Source organism: Toxotes jaculatrix, chromosome 15 (genome assembly GCF_017976425.1).
Source record: "Toxotes jaculatrix isolate fToxJac2 chromosome 15, fToxJac2.pri, whole genome shotgun sequence".
Lineage (NCBI taxonomy): Eukaryota > Metazoa > Chordata > Actinopteri > Toxotidae > Toxotes > Toxotes jaculatrix.
In genome coordinates, this window is record NC_054408.1 from 8,586,650 (window position 1) to 8,605,797 (window position 19,148).

Sequence of the window (19,148 nt, forward strand, 5' to 3'; positions counted from 1 at the left end):
CCTTCATCATGTACATGTGAATGCCTACGTACGATGATTTTGACATCATTTTTCATGGACGTCTTTGAAATAAACGATAAAAGTTGTTAGAAGTCATGGCCATTTCTTTTTTTTGTGTTATGATTTGGTTCTAGTCGCATTACTCATACCATCTGCATCCCCAGGTTTGAAGTAACAGGCAAAAGAAATACATTTTGTCTTTGTTATGAATTCATTTGTAAACATTGCAAATGTGATCACGACATCCAGCTGACACAGCCTCATAACCTTTTCACAAACGAAGGGTGACAAATGAATATTTTTCAAATTACATGGAAAAACTACAAGTTCTCCCAGCATGCACTTCTTTGGGCCGCGTATTTCCGTTTTCCCATCATGCCGTTTCGGGAACATGGTGGCTCCGAGTTTTCATAACAACATCGATGTCATTGCGATTTTCTAGGCGATTCTTGCTCTTGCGAGATTATTGATAAGGTATTAGCGGTGTTAAAGTGGGCTGTGCACAATGCCGAAATATTACGAGGATAAAGAGACGGATGACAGAGCCTGCGCCGGTATCAGAGAAGACTTTAAGGCATGTCTCCTTCAGCACGACTGCGTCGTAAAGGCAAGTACTCTAGATGTCCTCCGGTCATAACGTCTGAAATGCAGATGAAATACAGGTGTGAAGGTTGGCTGCTGCTCTGTAGTTTTAATAGCTGTCTGTATTAACTTGGAGTTAAGTTCCTATGTCAAACCGCACGTGGAAATTATATGTTATCAGTATGCTGCTGTTGTGCCGGAATCTGTTCTCATTTTGAACTCCAACCAACCAACCCTGTACCAACTAACCACAATTTAAGCCAGATCCTCAGCTACTGATGGCGAAAGCTGGATGAGAAACACTGTTCGAAAGTAAAACACAAGACTTAGCTTTCGGCTAGCCAAGCTTGTGAAATAGTAGCGATTCGAGCTACTGCTTCTCGCCGTTCTCTCATTCTCCGTTCCGCCAAACTCCATTTAAAAGACTGGCAATTTAATAATGTGTGTTTGTCGAATCGATGGGAGACGTTGTTTCAGTTCGGCGTCAATATAGCTAGGTACCTATAGCTAGGTAAGTTGAGTTAAAGTACGAGTTTGAGGGCGGTGTTAAAAATGAATTTCAACGCTGTCTCCGTCGTGGTGAATAAATTAACTGCTAAATTTCCCGGGTAGATCCTCACCCGGGACTGACTTGCTCAAGGACCCTTAAGCAGGATTATGGTAGACGATGCATTGGACCCACGTTTTTTTTCCGCCCAGTTCATGAACGTAATGTTTTATATATATTATATATTAACTGACCAACAACGACGATTTTTTTATTCTCTGTTATTTTTTGTAATCTGAAAGACTAGTAAAAGGTTAAGTAAATTGTGCAGTTAATTTTCTGTCACTTGACTACAAGCTTTACTCTTACATAGTTCCTCTTCCTTACAGTTGTGTTGTCTTTGGTAGGAAAACCCTCGTGTACAGGTGGAAACCGTTAAAGGCTGCAAATTAATTAGTATACCCCAGTCTTTTTTTCCCCCTCTGAACAAAAGCTATGTGATGTGTGTCTTATGGGGAGTTGAGTGAGACCTGTGCAGTTCCAGATAAAGAAAGGACTGGAAAAAACAGGTGAAAGTTTGTGTTGGGGAAAGGAAAGATTTATAGATTTTACATTTACATCTGGTTTCTTTAATTTTCAGGAGGGGAAACTGCCCAGTGAGTGTTTGAAGGAAGGCCACTGTAAAGCCCTGCAGACGTCATTCTTTGAGTGCAAGAGGTCAATGGTAAGTCTGTTTAATCTTCCTCTTTCCTGATGTTTCAGCAAGCTGTATCTTCCCAGAGTGAAGCAAATATTATCTTATTAAAACAAATGTCTTGTTTCATCTGTTTTAAAGTCTGTTTCAATTTAATCATATTCTTCCCCATGCAGAGATAATATAGGATTCATGTTTTAAGCTGTGCTGCAAAGACTGACCAGCCTATGTCTTCTATCTACAGCTGGACACAAGGTCAAGATTCAGAGGAAGGAAAGGATATTGAGGAACAAGCTGAACAATGAAATTGCCATCAGCTATACATACTTCGAACCATTTAAATCAAAGGAAGCTGGTTCATGGGTCAATGTATGTACAGCTTTAAAACCTCAGTGGAAAGACATGTCAAGAAAGTGGGTATCAAATGACCTAACATGAGGGAATGATGCACACGGACACTTGAAAGGATTACCAACTCATGAGGAAAATGCAGCGCTGAGAGAAAAAAAAACTGAAGCAGTCACTGGCTCTTGATTTCTTCCAAAAAAAAAAAAAAAGTACTTTGTTATTTTGTGTTTTATGATAAGTAAAATAAATAAAACATAAAGAAAGACTTTCTATCAACATTTAATGTGATTTTAAAAAAAGCGACGGAATCATAGGATGTTTAATGTATTACAAAGCTATTTTTATGATGATGTCCTCAAACAATTGAGGTACACATATATAGTAAGTCCTTGCCCTGGCCCTTTCAGCTAGAAACAGTGCAAAGTTACAATTTGCTGTCAGTTACACGGTTTTATAGTAGTCTATTTGTTATACACAGTATATTGATTTATTACTGGAAATAGAAATAGCTGAGGTTTGTGAATTGTCAGACTAGAGTTTCCGCAAGAACACAAATCCATTTAAAAAAACAATCCCCTTCAGACTGAGGTACAATGTGTGGAGAGAAAAAGAGACATGGTGGTCACTCCTGTCTCCTTACCACACTCAAAAGTGCTATTTCAAAGCAGCCATCATCATCTGCTTGAACTTCTCCATATCCACCTTCTTAATGATGACAGCCGTGCGAGACTTATTCATGAAGCCCACAGTATCTACTATCATCATGCCTCTGGTGTGTGTGCCCGTCAGCTCTACGCTAACTGGATACTGGTCGCTTTCTAGTATGAATGAGTCGTCTATGGCGGCTGCCATGGCGTATGAGTCGCAGGAAATGAAACCTGTGCCAGCGACAAGCTCCTTCTGGACCCGCTCACTTTGTGATGCCTCGATGCTGTGGCGGAAGATCCGTGCCATGAAGCGAGCTTTATCGGAGTCCAGTGCCAGCCAGGTATCACAAAACTCCTGTCAAGACCAGGAGAAACGTCAGCACAGAGAGGTCGCAACATTTCTCTCTTGTCTTTGTTGATGTATTAAATTGTTAGCAAGGTTATATGCTGAAATTTGTGTTAGAAATCTGCTCTATGAGTTTGAATGTGTAAAAGAGAAATCCTTACCCAGGGCAGCTTGCTATAGCAGGTAAACTCCCAGCAAGCCAAGTAGGTGGGGCACAGGTAGTCGTTCAGTACAATGTAAGCAGCTTCTGGATCAGCAGCAAAATTGAACTCACCACACACTGTGGTGTTTCCTCGAGCTGGGAAACCAAAACAAAACTGATTACACACTGAACTCCAGCGTTACGTGGGGTGAACAGAACAAAGAGAACGATTTGAACATAGGAAAAATAGTCATAGTCTCTGATTCTTTTACTGACATTCAGTGTTGCCTCCCATGATGTATAGCCCTCTGAGTTTGCTCGGCAGAGATGGATCCATCCTCACAGCTAGAGCCAGGTTGGTGAGGGGTGCTGTGGCAACCAGAGATACCTGGGAAATAAACACAAACTTAAGACCTGCGAGAGACACGTGTGCACAAATGGAGCTCTGCCACACCTCTCACCTCTCCTGGGTTTTCACTGACAATCCTGATCATGGCTGACACAGCGCCCTCCTTCTGAACCAGGTCCAGACCGGGAGCATGGGGGTCAGGAGCGTCTCCCAGCCCGTCCTGTCCGTGAAAGTGTCCCGCACTAATCCTTTTCCCAAGAATAGGCTTAGCAGCACCTTTAAACACTGGAATCTGAAAGAAGAGCACACAAGGTGAAAAGGGAGCAATCGTGCAAATTATTCCGAATTCAGACTGGTTCATGGAAACAGGATTTTCACATTATTGTGCTGAGGTACCTTAAATGACGTAGCCAAAAACAAATGTTCCTACCTCGTAATTTTTGAGCCATTAATAATTTGTGAACACAAATTTCCAGAAAGTTTACTACATCACAATATTATGTGTAGGTACTGGAAAACTGAACAGTGAATAGTGTTAAGTTCCTAAATCATCTGAAAGTGTTGCAAATTACTATTTTTTTGTCATCAATAAACCTCTGAGCATTCTCCTTATAAATGTATTACACTTGATATTACTATGCTATACTGATTTTTCCTACAAATGCAGCAATCACACATGTATTTGATGTTGAACCTGCTTGGACTACTATAACATACTCCTTTTCTAAGGTCCTTTTTAGGGGACATTTAATGCTTTGAATAGACAGCAATGACAGGAAATGAGGGGAGAGAGATGGGGAACAAATGATGATACTGATGTCCTTGTTGATTAATGCCAAATCTGATCAGTATTAGTAATTGTGATTTTGTTCAACATAACAATGATAATATCATGTTAGATGTCTGCTTTCATTTCCTTTTCAGAACAGCAGACCAAAACTACAAAGAATTTCCCATTTCTTTCTGTTTTAAAAATCAGTTGTTTGGATCTTGACGTGAATTCATGCAACCAAAAATTGTCTACTAAAGCTAACTGAACTCATTCCAGTCGTCCAGTTTGTTTGGTTCCTGCACGTCATGTGGCTTGAGGAACAACAACTCATTGTTGGTCAGTTTAATAAACAGCACCCCTGCTTGTCACATGTTAAAAAAGAAAATCACACCAGTGCTGCACTCACCTCGAGTTTATTACAGACTTGCAGAACGCGCAGTGTGTTCTTACACACATTCTCCACTGTGGTGTTTCCATGGACACAGGTGATACCCAGGAGCTCCACGTTGGGGGCAGCCAGCGCCAACATGATGGCCTGAGCATCGTCCACCCCACAGTCTACATCTACCAGCAGCTTTTTACTCATTATGGACCCTGTGAAGAAAAGACCTTTAGTCCAAAAAGAGCAAAACACTTTAACTGTTTATGTAACTGGTTAGTGTTTAATTCTGTTAGTAAATCAGTAACATCACATCAACATTTACCTTTTATATATGCACACAGATGACTGGAACCAATCACGCTGAACTTGTTGTGTAATTCAGTGTACCTATCACACACAGAAGCAAGCAATCACAGAACAACACTTACCAGAGGCTGAGTGTGGAACTGATGAACTGTGATGTTTGACGGCTGGTGCCCTTCCTCTCACAGACTGGAGCCAATGATAGTCAGCAACAAGCAACCTTGGACAGGCCAGAAGGAACTCAACAACTGATGGTCTCAATGGGAGGAGTTACAATATAGGAGGCAAAAGTTCATAACAAATCTGATTCGGTGGCCTTCTCCAGAGAATAAAATAAATCTCTTACCAGTTGTGGAATAAACACAAAATTACAGGATTTACAAGGAAAAGTATTTGTGTCTATCAGAGGCGGAAATACTTCTTGAGTAATATTAAAACAACCTTTGTGTAAATACCCCAGAAGTCAAAGAAGTGAATTTAAATACACAAGTATTACCTGCAAAATCATTTGAGTAAATGTCCTTAAGCTGTCTACATGTCTTTATGTTTACAGAGCCCGATGACTAAAAGGAAATTACTATCTTAAAAGGAACATTGATCATTGAGTTGGTTTAATTCCCAGATTGAACATAAAAACAATCAATATATTTACAAGACATTTCAGTCATTTCTATATTGAAGAGTATGAAAATGTCTTTCACGCGCCCTTTGATATAAAATACTCAACAGAAACACTAACGACTGACATGATAGCTGTTATAAAGAAATATGAACGCGCAGCAAAGGTCTGAGTCTTTGCTGTTCTTCAGTGTTTAAGATCTGCTCACCTCCACACAGAGCTGCTGGAAATGAACGCAGTCGCCGCAACGCATCGAAAAACCACCGCCATGTAGACACATACCGACCTGAGAGGAGGGCAATAGAAAGAGGTCCCACTCCGCCGGGAATTCTGCACACCGAGAACTACATCGAGAAGCAAGCCGAGCAGTGTAGTAGCACCCGTTCACACTGTATGGTGTATGATATTTTAGATATGTCTTTTTTCAAGCAGGGAAGAATTATTCATTAACGGTTTAATTGCAGCTCTGGATGCCGATGTTTTCGGACTGGAAAGTGGGTCATTGTTTGAGTGTTGAAGTGATTCTTCTTTAATATTAGACAATCTTTGGCAAAGACGCCATTTCCGGAAATGCTTGTTGATGTTGTTTTTTTCTGTTTTCTTTTGTTTTGTTTTTTTTTCCACCAAAATTGTCTGAACTAACATGCTCACATAGAGATTTCTTTTGTTGTTGTTTGTCGTTTATTTTGGTTTCTTTTATACGTGCTAATATATTTTCTATACAGTTGAACCAACCAGCCAAATAAAAACTTCTGGAGAGAGTCACCAGTCAGTCTATATGATGCATTCACTGGATAGAATAGAGTCTCTGTTAATGTTATGTGGAGCAACTGTGCCCTTTCTACTATGGCAAGTCCATGAAAAAGCCCTGTTAGGCTTGTGGGTGGACTGTGTGGGTGTCCACAGGCTGTATCTGATTGACATTTGCCACAGTCTCCACCTTTGATGGGTCTTTCAGGAAATGGTACTTTATCACACTGATTTGTACAGAGTCCAGTGACCGAATGTAATCTTGAGCATAGCTTTGTCATTGTCTCTGATAAGAAGTCTAACCAACCAAACCAGTGATATTTCCTCTGATATTGGTTTTGCATGTTCCTAAACATATTTGTAGTTATCAAAATCTCCAGAAATGGTACACTGTTGCACTTAAAGTTGGAATAATTTTGTTTTCAGACACATTTTTCTTTTTATTCCTATTTATACACATTAGTAATCACACTGTAAGAGACTGATCAATAAGGTTTTGAGAAGATATACACTTTATCTATCTATCAAGAATAAATCACATTATCACAATCATTTCATGAGAAGAGGTAAATTATTCCAACTTTATGGGCAACAATGTATACACACTGAATGTGGAGATTTTGGGGGAACTGTAAGTCTGGGACCCCGGGGCAGCTACCTACTTTGTCTTAGGTGCTTAAGCTTTGACCAGGAGCTTGGATTGAGAGGGAAAAATATAAAAATGGAGATAATGATATACTTAGGGAATTTAATGTTAATGTGGGCCTAGTTCTTTAAGATGCTTTTCTCTGAAGCAATTTAAACAAATTCATTAGGAGGAAATTGTTATAGCCCAATTCACAAACCATGACGTCTCATTTAATTCCCAGACACAATAAACTGTTATCGACAAGCTTTTATTCATTATCCAGTTTCAGTTCATACCTCTATGGGGGTGCAGGCATCGCCCAAACTCCCCTGTCCAACCTATGTGCACGTATAACCGATCAAAACAAGGTCATAACTTACTCAGTAACAATGGATAAAACTATAACAGCATTTGAGAACAGCAGCCGTATCAACATAAATACCTGTAAGCAAAATAACATCTTCAGAATAAAATCCACTGTCTCTAAAAGTTTTGTACAGTACGATACACTGGAGCCTGTAGGTGGTAAACTGAAACAGAAGAGGTGGTGTTGATGGTGGTTATAATAATGCAATATGCATTATTTCACTTTCAGTCTAAAAACATTTATCAAGTGCTCGTTGGTACTCTTAGTTGCAACAGTACACAGCTTAAACAGTAAGCAGTAAGGTTTTTTTTTTTAATCTTCATGCAGGTTAAAGTTTTTACCCAATTTTGATCACAAAGTTCTGCATAATTCAAATGAGCGCTTTAAAACTGAAAACACACACTTAAAAATATAAAAACCCAAGTTTGAAGGGCTATTGAACCATTATTGTGCTGCATATAACCTGCAGAAATATCTTAAATATCTGTAACTGTAGATATTTTAGAATTACAGAATAAAGTGGTGCCCCACTTCTCAAGCCCATGATCTGCGAATCAGTTTCCCATCAATGCCTCTATCGTAGTATCAGAAGAACCTCAGAAATCACATAAGACATCAGTGTATTACACATGTCAGTGAGTAGTGTGATATAAGTACTTCTTAAAGATCTGTGCTTATTGTAGAGAGTGATACTGTGTTAAATAGTTATGTGATTAAAGAAGACAGATGAGGAGAGACAGTGGGAGGAAGATGACAGACAACAGGCTAAAAGCACTGAAATAAATCAAGTAAGTGCTTTGACTTTAACAGTGGTCATCCTGCAGTGCAGTGTAGGTCCAAAGAAACGTCTTAACAGGCAAAGACAGAAGTCTTGATAAAGCTGATGGTCCGCTGTGTTGGCTACTTTGGATTTAAAGCTACATTAGGCAGCTTTACATGTGGGCACCTCCAAATGGCAGAAAGGAGGTTACATTGTTTTTACATTGTCTCATATTTGACTCCTTCCATTAGGTTGTTGCAGAACTGACCATACTTGACAGATAAGGTGAATTTATTTGGCAATTTCAGCACAGTCCCACTTTGTTATTTAGGCTTAAAATGAATGAATTCTACATGTAAGTTTTACCCGGTGTAGCCTTTAAAGAATGAGGCTGGTGCTATGTTTTGCATTTTTATTCTATTGTCAACAAATCCCAAGAAAAGAACATGTGTTGAGAATTCACTGGGGACTATTTTTACAGGTGGATTACTAGCAGTAGGATGGCGTACATGGGATTGGCTCAAAGCCACAGTGCCCACATTCACTGTGACGAAGGAACATGTTAGCCATTGCGACAATGTAGCTCACTGATGTGTTTTTAATAGGCTGTGGACAACAATACGACTCTATGGCATCAGATTAGTAAGATATATCAGGCTTTGGATAGATAGAAAATTCTTGTTAGTTGGATAAATTCATTGCTGGTTTTGGTCTCTGCACAGGATTTGTTGACAGTAAGAAAAATACAGACTGTCACTTGCCTTATCCTGTAACTGACTGATTAATAACTTTAAATAAAAGCAGCTTGCACATGTATGGATATGTCTACCTTCAACCCACTTCATCTTTCTAAAGGCTGAGACATTTTCACATCTTACGTCTAAGGAGGTTAAAATGACTCAAATCCATAGTGGCTGTATGCCTCCTGCTGCTGCTGCTGGTACAGCAGCTCACAGTGGTGTCTGCACACTGGCTATGATGTAACACAGAAAGCTATATCTTTACTGTTGTTGTGTGTGAATTGGCTGTGAAACCTGTGTCATTCTAGTACTACTGAGAAAAGAGAGGGAACTGCGATAAAACAATCTACAGTAGCACTGGCACTTGGACATTAATAATCTTAACAGTGACTAAGCACAAAACAAAGGGCTGTTGTTACAGTTTGTGTTCGTATTTTTCTTTGCTTGGTGCCATCATCATTATCCCCTTCAGTCTTTTGGTTTCCTCCAGAAAGAAGTGTCCATTTAGGTCTCGACTTTCCCGTATGTCCCCTCTGGAGGGCGATATTGTTTTGGAAAGGCCTTGAGCTGGAGAGAGTTAAAGGCGTATTTACGACATCCCACATTCTTCATGGTGTTCTCTCTCCTGCAGCCCTCGCTGTGGAGAAACAGAACTGATGCATTATTCACTGTTGCCAAAACATTACTTTTCTAATAAGATTTGGTGCAGGGACTGACCTGCGCATACAGTCCAAAGCCTGGTAGAAGACCTGTGGGGCCAGGGCATGCTCCTGCTGCAGGATCTGACACTGCTCCAGGGTTAGAGACATGGCTGTGCGGTCCTTGGCACTCTTACAGCTGGTGAAACGCACTCCATTCAAGCGGCGACATACCTTTAGCATTTAGAGAAAAACATTAGACAGACAGAGGTTTTACGTTTGGGGGCTGAAAATGAAGACAAGCAAAGCAAGTCTACCTCAGCTGCCTGCCACAAAATCTCCACGTTCTTGCTTTTCTTGGCATTCACATTCTGGCTCAGCAGTTTGAGCAGCTCAGACAGACTGGTGGTGCTGCGGGAGCGAGGGAGGCCTGAGGAGATAACAGAGGGGGAATGATGAGGTGGGTGAAATATGAAAATTAAAATGATGAAAGAGACATTTTTCTTTCTGATAAAGGTTTGTCGTACGTATGCAGACTCACAGTCTTCTGGCAGGACTTCTTTAAACTGGTCATAGTATGAGCTGAGGCGAGTCATGCTCTCCATGTTGATGACTTCTTGTAGGGAGGTATCTCCAAATCTGGAAACATGTACGGTATTAGAGCCGAAACTTTGATGTCAATCACTCAGTCTGTTACTGTCCTGCTGCTCATTGAATTATTCAAACAAAATTGTGATTTTCATTTTTTGTTCTTAACCTTTCCTCTTGTCTCAGTGACTCACTTCTCAGCCAGCGTCTGCTGTTCGTTTATCCCCACGTTGAACAGGACGGGCTGCACACGCAGCAGCATCCCGTTCTGGATCTCTCGTGGCAGTGTGTCAAACATCGATCCAGGCATTGGAACCCTGACGTTGAAGCCGTTCCTGTTTCCTGTGATCACCGGCAGCATGTCCGGGGCGAAACCCGAAGTTGCTTGGGTAACTTTGAAGGTGACATTTCTCAGGTCCATCACTCCGACGCTCATGTCCTCTAACATGGCCAGTTCCTCCCCTTTAAGAAACAAAAAGTCAGTACAGACGTTCATGATGACATTAATTCACACAGGTATCTGTGATAACAAACCAACATTCACAACCCAAATTATATATCATTCATAAAAGTAACACAAAGAACAGTCCTGCATGTTAAACAGAAGGTTACAGAAGGTTTTAATGCAGGCAGCACCAATTCATCACCATTACATCACCATTAAAATTAAAGCCTTTACAATTTGTAAACAACTCCAGAAGCCAAAAAAAATGTTGCTTTGTGTTGTACCATTTTCCTATCACTGGTTACCAAATCATACACATTCACACACAAGTTACCATAGGTGCTTAGCAGGCCCTCATACTGCACCAGTAAGCCGATGGTGTGTAGCTGCCTGAGGAAGCCTGAGTCACACAGACAGTTCCTCAGCTTGAGAATGAAGCCGCAGATCAGAGCCGTCAGCTGTAAGAAGCACAGCTCATATCAATACAGCGATACATAGTCATGTTTTTGTTTCCATATTCAGAAAACTGTGTAATGACATATTAACTTTCAAAAAAAAAAAAAAAAACTACATATGTATGGAAGGCTAGAGCAGGTAGAAGTGGGACGTAGAGGCGGACAGACCGTCTGGCAGAAGACAACATCGCGGCGGTACTGCAGGGTGAGGCTCATGGCGATGGTGGGGGCGCTGTCCTGCATCAGTAGAAACACCATGGCTTTCTTGGCTTTGTCACTCATCAGAGACACACAGTCTGTCAGTGTGGTGAGGAGAGGATACAGGGCGTCGCTCCACTCACCTGCAGACACAGCACACAGGTCACACACACACATACTAATAGACAAAGAGGGTGCGTCTACATCTTCAACCAAAAAGGTTTCGTGCTTCTGCATTTACAGACTTTTGAAGTATTTGAAATTATTGAAATCCAATCTATTAAAATGTCTTAACTACATTTATTGATCAATTCATCACATTATATTTGGCCCAAAAGAGAATGACTGATACCATATACTTCACTGCAAACTGCCATAATGTCCCTAAACTATTAATATATCCATTTTACTTTAGTGGTCAGAGCAAGGTCTTTCAGCCTATTCAGAGAACCCATGTTCAGACATGTAGCTGTCAGGCTGTCAGGTCTGCATACCTCTGAATTCTGTTTTCAGCAGAATGGAGTGATTGCATTGTAGTGGCAATTTTTGTGTAATTCTCCTTCACGCACACATTTATTTGTAAAGGAAATATCACTCTCACCTGGGGATGTCTTTTCTACTTCTGGGCTGCTATCTACAAATGGGAGAAAGAAAAAAAAAAAAGGAAAATTTAGATAAAAATAAAATTAATGTTGTACTTTCAACTCAACATATTTTTTTAACACCCAACAGCACTAAAGCAGTGATTATGAACCTACAGATGTGATCAGCTGGATGGAGGAGTCTGGTGAGAGGATGACGATGACAATTTTGTGGTGGATGCAAGGATAGTGATGATAATGGAAGATGATGTGCTGATTGCAGTAATGATGATGATGATGATGATGATGATGGATAAATCCTTGTTTTTATGCTGAGGATGAATCCAGAAAGCTTCCTAGTTACTATGGATACCTCATGAGAGTGACACTTTTGCATGAATCCTTCAGATTCAGGTTCATAGAACTTTATTGATTGGTGAGATCAATCAGTACATGAATGTATGATTGTACCTCATTCACAGACTATACAGCAAATCTTCGTCTGTGTGTGTGTGTGTGTACCTTTCTTGGTGTTACTTGGCTTCTCATTGGTGAGCAGGAAGACATCCTCAGAGCTACTGTCGCTCTGAAGACTGTCTCGCAGCAGCAGCCTGTCCACCCTCTGGATCACACACTCCAGGCTCTTATCAACATTTAACCAGTCCTTCTCCTGCACACAAACGAATGCAAATGAAGTTAGCTCAGATTAAAAAAACAAAACATATAACACATTAAAAAGGCAGACCGACTTTCTCTTACCCACTCCTCCTCGTGCAAATCTGCCTGCAAGGAGGCCCGCTTGTTTTTACTCCCTTCGCTGGACTCTGGAGGAGCTGCGTGGCGGGAGGGCGAGGTGGTAGCGCGAGATGGAGAAGTGGGGTGACGAGACGGGGAGCGGGAGGGGGAGCGAGAGGAGGGTGAGAGGGAGGAGGAGGACGGGGACGGGGTGCCTTGCTGAGCGAACACTGGGCGGGCAGCTGCCAGGGAGAGGATGGCCGAGGACAGGACCTTGGAGTCGCACACGGTCACCAACTGACGAGTCTGTGCAAAGATTGCTTTTTAAAATTCATAAACCATGACATTAAAAATGAGGTTGAAAACGCTTTGTCATGACTAGCCCCTAAGGGGGCTGTTTTTGGAACCCTTTGGTGGACTTTTGGACATTTTCAGTTTCAGTTTAGTTTTATTTTGGAAAGTTTATTTCTTGTGTATCATGTCTCGTTTTACTTACTGTCATAGTCTGTAATTTATGTTATGTTTTTGTCTGGTGTCTATATTGTCTTGTGAGTTCCGGTTGTATTTTGAAATCATTGCCCTTGTGTATCTTGTCTGGTTTTACTTCCTGCCTTTGTCTTGTTTCCCGCTTTTGTAATTGTTTTCCCCGCCCTAATTGTTTCCACCTGTTTCCCCTTACCTGTTGTGTATATATAGTCTGCGTTTCCTCTTGTCCAGTGTCAGTTTGTTTTGTCTGATGTCGTTGTCATATGTGTTGTCTCATGCTTTTGTCACCTGCTGTGTTTCATGCCGTGTCCCTTGTTCTGTCTCATGCCTTTGTCTCTAGTCTCATTTCTTGTCCAGAGATCTTGTTTTCCCCAAGTCATCGTTTCCCAGGTCAGGTTTTCTATTAATTTGTTACTTCGTTTCTTAGGTTTTGTTCATTGCTTAGTCTTTCTCCTCGTAAGAGTGATTTTGTGTTCACGTTTTGTAACTTTTGTTTTAGTGCCTTTTTCCCATTTATGGGTGATCTTTGTTTGCTACTTTGTCCAGTTGGTTTGCCTTCCTCCTTCGTGAGTGATTTTCTGTTGATACTTTGTTCGAATAAATAATTATTATTTTGGACTACGTCTGAGGGGTCGTGCATTTGGGTCCTAGTCCTTGCCTCCCATAGTCGTGACACGCTTGTGATTATAATAATTTTTTCCCCCTTTGTTAGTTATGGAAAATATTTATATTATAAATATTTTTTACACCATAAAACACTGATATCTTGTCTATTTTTACATTAAAACATTTCTTGTGCTTGTGCAAGACGTAAAAAATATAGTTGTTTTCACTGCACTTGACTGTCAAAATTTAATTTAAAGACATTTATAGTCTGTAAGAACAGTTTGTGTCCACACAATCACAATAAGAGTAGAGATTTAAAAAAATCAGCCAGACGGGGGATTGAAAGTGAAAGACACAAGACAGAGTGCTGTGAGATTGACTGACTGTCTCCATTTCCTCTGAGTGCTGTCTTACCTTCTCTGTTAGGATGGCCAGGGTTCTCTCCAGAGCGTTGGCTGAGCGTTCCTTCGCCGCTCGTGACAGACGTTCAGTGTAGTAACACACTTGCGTCTTAAGAGTGTTAATATGACCAATCAGCTCCTTTGCTTTCACGATATCCTGAGGCTGGTATGCCATCGTCTTTGAGGCAGAGCCAGAAGAGCTTTGGGTGCGCATTGGTGTGAAAGACAGAGATAGAGAGCAGAAAATAATTTGTGGAACAAGTGTTGTGTACACAACAATAACAAAAACACACAAACAAAACACCTGTAAACTACTTCACATAATCTTACCTCTCCTCCTCATAAGTGCTGAGTTGTTAGGGTGAAAAAAATAAATCACAAACAAAGATTAATCAATCACATGTAAAATCCAACAACACCATGACACTCAAAGAACAAGAACCATGCATTTTTTTGCTTTGCTTCTACTCACTGTTTCCTGGCTTCCTCAAGCTTGTGTAGCAGTTTACGGAGGCCGCAGCCTTTAAAGCCCTGATGATGTGCTGCCGGAGCACCAATAGTCACAACATCATATGTCCGGTCTGATTGGAGGGACAGTGGGACAATAATAAGAGAATAAGAAATAAGATTTTGAATAAACTGTGTTATTAAAAGTCTGGACATGTACAAACGTAAGTGCACAAATGCCTACCATAACCAGACTCTCCCTGTACTCTCATCCTCTGGATGTGCAGGTTAGTGGGAATGAACTCCAACTTCCTCTCAGCTTTCAAGGTGCTTGACTTAAATGAAGGGCCTGAGAGGGAACAGAAAGGAGGAACGAGGTTATCTATCTCTGAATATCATGGGGGTATAGATAATAAAAGTTTATTTTTTGGAACATTGATTTTTTTATTTTTTTTTTTTTACTTAAAGAGGCACTCCAACTTATCTAGTAGTCCACTTTGTTAAGGGACTTGTGAGAGATAGATTTCTTTACAAAAAAGGTGAATAGTCAATAATCAAATCTTTTCATTGGACCCTTCCTGCCTCACAAATGCCCATATATTTTAAACTCAAATCCCCTAGTTTGTAAAGCTGTAACTATCCTCAGCCTACGTTTTGATATGTAAAATCAGTGCCTCTTTAAAATGATGTGATTATTGTGTGGTTCTAACCTTTATATTCATGCAGGTCACTTATGGTCTCCTGGTAGGTGAGGATGATGGTCTGGTACTGAGTGATAATCTGCCTCCGGAGGTTTTCCCAACATGGAGACAGCTCACCCAGCTCTTCCAGCTCACACACCCTGTGGAACACAAAGGCATTAATGAACAAGATATCCAGCTGATGCACTGATGATCTCGCTGTTTGTGCAGCTTGTTCAGTTAAAGTCTGTGGTATACACACAGCAGCTGAGCATTTCCGACTCCTCAAATTACAAACATTACAAGCAACTATTAAGAAAATGGCAGCAGTGGGTGTCGTAATGATAATGTTGCTTTGACCATATGATGATGATGATCCAATAATAGTGTACACAAAGAATATACTGTTCACAATAGCACACTCAATTAACAAAGCACACACAAGTTTCAGTGTAATATCCCCAAGGAGATATGAAAAAGATGTTTATGTTATGTTTGCTGGGTCTAAGACAAGACCAAGTAAAAAAAATAACCCTAAGACTAAGAAAAGTCGGACGAAAGTTGGACTCTAGGCTGACGCCAGCAAGTAGACACTGCTTTCTGTTCAAGGGTCACAAGGTTGGAAACCACTGTCCCACTACCACACCCTTTTGCTCCTATGGCCAGATATTTATGTTCTGCTCAGCCATATCAAGACAATTTTCAGATGTTACCTGACGGCATCTTCCTCCAGCAGCAGTTTGACAAACTGTCGAGGAATGTGCAGGGAGAGCACGCTCTCTGCCATCTGCTCCAGAATACGTAGGTGGTTGCCATCCGTGGTGGGGAAACGGTACGTCCGCGACATGACACCACCAAACACTGAAGCAGAGAGAACATGCTATCACAGCAGTGAATCAAAATGACAGGGCAATCCAGATGTCACTTTTTACTAAACTCTGACATATATTTGTCCATATGAAGCATATTTGGTTCATATGGTTCACAAACTCACCAGCCTTTAGTAGTGGGTCTTTACACAGAGATGAAGACTTGGATTTAATACCCATGGATTCAGTCAGGCTTTCATCAACAGGGAGAACCATCTGTTCCACACACACACACACACACACACACACACACACACACACACACACACACACACACACACACACACACACACACACACACACACACACACACAAAACAATAAAGAAAACAGTAATGTAACAACTCGGCTCCTTAAAACAATAAGACTAATTCTATTATTTTCATTCCCAATTCACCAGCTGATTATTTTCTTGATTTTGGGATTAATTATTTGGCCTAAAAAAAGTCAGAAAACAGTAAAACATGCCCATCACAACTTTCAAAAGCCCAAGATGATGCCAATAAATAGCTTGTTTCCTAAAGCTATTCAGTGTACTATGAAATAAAACATAAAAGCAGAAGATCTAAATTCAGAAGCTGGAACTGAGAGATGTTTGGCTTCTTCACTAGAAAAGTGAATTAAATGATGCATTGATTATCAGTATTTATTATCGCTAAGCACTTAACTGTTTCAGCTTTCAAAGCTTTCATGGAAAAAAAACATTAGCAACATCAAGTATTTCTAGCTTGTTCTCATTAAAAAAGGGATTTTTTTCTTGATCACTCACTCTTCCATTAACAGTGTCTCCTCTCTGTAGTCTTGCAACAGGAGCTCTCTGCTCACGCTTCTCCTCTATCTGCCAGGCAATGACGGTGATGTTGCCCACACGCTCATTCTCGGCTGACCTGAAACACAGCGACATCAAGTACATTAAACATCCCTGAGCCCAGATCCAGCATGCAATTGATATCACTTTGTCATTTGCATTTGTGTATCACTGTATGTCTGCCTGATACCTGAGAGTCAGGTGCAGTCTGTGGTGTTTGTCCTGCAGCAGCTCCTTCACGGAAAACATGGCCGAACCAAGCATGTACATCTATCACATAGAAACACATAAACAAAGGATTAAAAAAACTCATCCATAAAAACGTAGACTGTAAAGGTTTTAGTAATTAAAGGCAAAGGAGTGGTTTTGTAAGAAATTATTCTCAGGTTGGGGGTTACCGTGCCCTGTGAGCGGTCCTTCACATCGTAGACAGAAAGCTTGACCTGAGTCTGCTGAGTGATCAGAGAGTCCTGAAAGAAAGCTATACTGCTCAGGAAGATGGGGTTACTGGTTCCCTGGAGAAAAACACAGAGAGAGAGAGAGAAAGAGAAGGGTGAAATGGTTTTGAAGTCTTCAACAGCAGGAAGGAAGGAAGAAGGGGGCAAGCAAGCAATGGTGCACCTCAATGATTTCAGTCTGAGCATGCTTGGTCCAGAAGGCCTGGGGCGGCGTGGTGCAGCTGACGGCGACAAAGCTGGTTGGCTTCCGATCCAGAGACGGCGTAACCAGTTCACTGCAGGCTGCAACACATAAACGCAGGAAGAGATTACAAACTCTGGGATTTACTAGTGGGATGGTCACTAATCCTTGGCCATGGGAGAAATGTAATACAGTATTTCTGAGTTGTTAGCACTCGATGAGCAGCGTTTGTTTACAGTGATGCGTTCAGGTTGAACAACAAAAAAAAATTAAACAAGTCTTTCGACACGAATGATGAGCAAATCGCTGACGAGAAACATCACCCTTTAGAGCAGCATCATATCACAGAGGTCAGTGTAACTTCAGACGTTTGGTGATAATAGTGAGTCTAAGCCTGTCACTGTGAGCAACACTACATTACACAGAGTCATTTGTTGATACAGAAATATTGATTAGGGGATCAAATCCAATTAGTGGATACAATTTCACTGTTAGAAGAGGGTCAGTAATTTCCTTTAACAGCTGGGCATTGAGTGAGAACATTTGGACTGAATAAACTATTGTGCTCATCACAATGAGCACAATAGTTTATCACAATGGAGGAAAACCCAGTGCAACAGTGTGGCCCACTGGCCGATTGTTTTTGGATGGCAATAACACAACCGTGGAGTAGAAGAAGCAACACCATGTTTTGGACTCACAGACAATATCTGCCTGTGTCGCTATTGTAGTAACTACAATCAGTTCATTGTCGCTTTGGCTCTTTTCATGTTAATTGTGAAGTTCACAAGTAAGGACCTTCCAAAGTGAAATGTGTGAAATGTACATGTAATGTGCAGCAGTGCATCTCCTCAACTTACCAACACTAAACTCCAGTACAGGCTCGTCTGGATCCTGACTGTTGCCTGTAAGATATAGACAAAGAGGTGGAGAAGCTCTTTTTAAATGCCCTGTTATTTCATCATCAGTGAAGTAAACAGGTTACCATGGTAGCAGTTACTTAGTTACCCGAGAGGGCCAACCCCATCATCTCAGCTGAGAGATCAAACGTGTTGGCCCGGTAGACCGACCACGGCCGATGGCGGGGGCTGCGCTCCTTCCCGGACATGGTGGGTTCACGTCGGGGATGAGGATGGATTTTAGAATGAAGCAGCTGTGGAGCACAACGATGTCGAGCAGACGCAGATTCAAAAGTCTTCTGTCACGTCAGCTCTTTGAAACGCGTACACTGGTTCCCTTTGTGTGTCGATCTGAGCAGTCACACGTTGGTCAATGATAAACCTGAAACACACAAATGCGCACATCATCAGCATCACACCACAGTCTTCTATTCACAAGGTTTAAGCGAGAAATAACTAGTGCAAGTTGGCTGTCTACGGTGTTGTTTGCCCTGACGCTCCATTCTGAGCTTGAACGTCGTACCAGAGGTTGTGTGCTTGACTTATTCCTTTCCTTCTGTTAACTTTCTAATGTATGCAGTGGGAAAAAATTCTGTGGAGGGGAAGTGTGACTTTTCACGCAGCATGCATCTTCTATTTCCTGATGCTATTTGTACTTGAGTTCTGCTTTTAGACAGACTAATGACAAGCACACAAGCGCAGACACGCAGATAATAAAATTATTATAAATGACCCAGATTGATCGCAAAGATCAGATA

The 19,148-nt window shown here is 41.1% G+C and overlaps 3 protein-coding genes across 4 annotated transcripts; 1 reads left to right on the forward strand and 2 right to left on the reverse strand.

Moving 5' to 3' along the window:
* The first annotated feature begins 377 nt into the window (after positions 1 to 377).
* On the forward strand, positions 378 to 2,339 carry LOC121194901 (cytochrome c oxidase assembly factor 5). The gene is made up of 3 exons (XM_041058037.1): positions 378 to 607; positions 1,710 to 1,793; positions 2,008 to 2,339. Exons 1-3 carry the CDS (start codon positions 506 to 508, stop codon positions 2,047 to 2,049), a joined length of 228 nt encoding a protein of 75 aa, XP_040913971.1. The 5' UTR covers positions 378 to 505; the 3' UTR covers positions 2,050 to 2,339.
* A 35-nt stretch (positions 2,340 to 2,374) lies between these two features.
* On the reverse strand, positions 2,375 to 5,988 carry si:dkey-4e7.3 (uncharacterized protein LOC402865 homolog). The gene is made up of 7 exons (XM_041058036.1): positions 5,880 to 5,988; positions 5,178 to 5,272; positions 4,774 to 4,961; positions 3,708 to 3,887; positions 3,523 to 3,634; positions 3,266 to 3,402; positions 2,375 to 3,113 (listed from the first exon to the last, which is right to left on the reverse strand). Exons 1-7 carry the CDS (start codon positions 5,939 to 5,941, stop codon positions 2,766 to 2,768), a joined length of 1,122 nt encoding a protein of 373 aa, XP_040913970.1. The 5' UTR covers positions 5,942 to 5,988; the 3' UTR covers positions 2,375 to 2,765.
* Positions 5,989 to 8,665: 2,677 nt separating this feature from the next.
* Positions 8,666 to 18,599, reverse strand: inpp4aa (inositol polyphosphate-4-phosphatase type I Aa). Of its 2 annotated transcripts, XM_041057213.1 has the most exons (23): positions 18,500 to 18,599; positions 18,352 to 18,396; positions 17,474 to 17,592; positions 17,251 to 17,367; positions 17,043 to 17,122; positions 16,814 to 16,931; positions 16,171 to 16,261; positions 15,890 to 16,037; positions 15,207 to 15,337; positions 14,741 to 14,845; positions 14,522 to 14,630; positions 14,380 to 14,397; positions 14,063 to 14,249; positions 12,581 to 12,862; positions 12,344 to 12,491; positions 11,842 to 11,874; positions 11,211 to 11,383; positions 10,922 to 11,045; positions 10,337 to 10,604; positions 10,096 to 10,193; positions 9,872 to 9,984; positions 9,634 to 9,788; positions 8,666 to 9,553 (listed from the first exon to the last, which is right to left on the reverse strand). In XM_041057213.1, the coding sequence occupies exons 1-23, from the start codon at positions 18,597 to 18,599 to the stop codon at positions 9,421 to 9,423; spliced, it is 2,895 nt and encodes a 964-aa protein (XP_040913147.1). In that variant the 3' UTR covers positions 8,666 to 9,420. The 2 variants fall into 2 exon arrangements, with proteins under 2 accessions (XP_040913147.1, XP_040913148.1); XM_041057214.1 differs by lacking the exons at positions 11,842 to 11,874; positions 14,380 to 14,397 and having other exon boundaries at positions 12,581 to 12,645; positions 12,706 to 12,862.
* Between the last annotated feature and the right edge of the window lie 549 nt (positions 18,600 to 19,148).

Bases quoted from the DNA above. Each gene is read 5' to 3' on its own strand.
- si:dkey-4e7.3 (XM_041058036.1), bottom strand. From the start codon at position 5,941: ATGGCGGTGGTTTTTCGATGCGTTGCGGCGACTGCGTTCATTTCCAGC. The intron at 5,273-5,879 runs GTGAGCAGATCT...GGCCTGTCCAAG, and splicing joins TCCAGCAGCTCTGTGTGGAG to GTTGCTTGTTGCTGACTATC. The intron at 3,635-3,707 runs GTGAGAGGTGTG...TTTATTTCCCAG, and splicing joins TCAGTGAAAACCCAGGAGAG to GTATCTCTGGTTGCCACAGC.
- LOC121194901 (XM_041058037.1), top strand. From the start codon at position 506: ATGCCGAAATATTACGAGGATAAAGAGACGGATGACAGAGCCTGCGCC. The intron at 608-1,709 runs GCAAGTACTCTA...TTTAATTTTCAG, and splicing joins AGCACGACTGCGTCGTAAAG to GAGGGGAAACTGCCCAGTGA. The intron at 1,794-2,007 runs GTAAGTCTGTTT...TTCTATCTACAG, and splicing joins TTGAGTGCAAGAGGTCAATG to CTGGACACAAGGTCAAGATT.
- inpp4aa (XM_041057213.1), bottom strand. From the start codon at position 18,599: ATGTCCGGGAAGGAGCGCAGCCCCCGCCATCGGCCGTGGTCGGTCTAC. The intron at 15,338-15,889 runs GTAACATCTGAA...TGTGTTCCACAG, and splicing joins CTGGAGGAAGATGCCGTCAG to GGTGTGTGAGCTGGAAGAGC. The intron at 12,492-12,580 runs GTAAGAGAAAGT...GTTTGTGTGCAG, and splicing joins ATTTGCACGAGGAGGAGTGG to GAGAAGGACTGGTTAAATGT.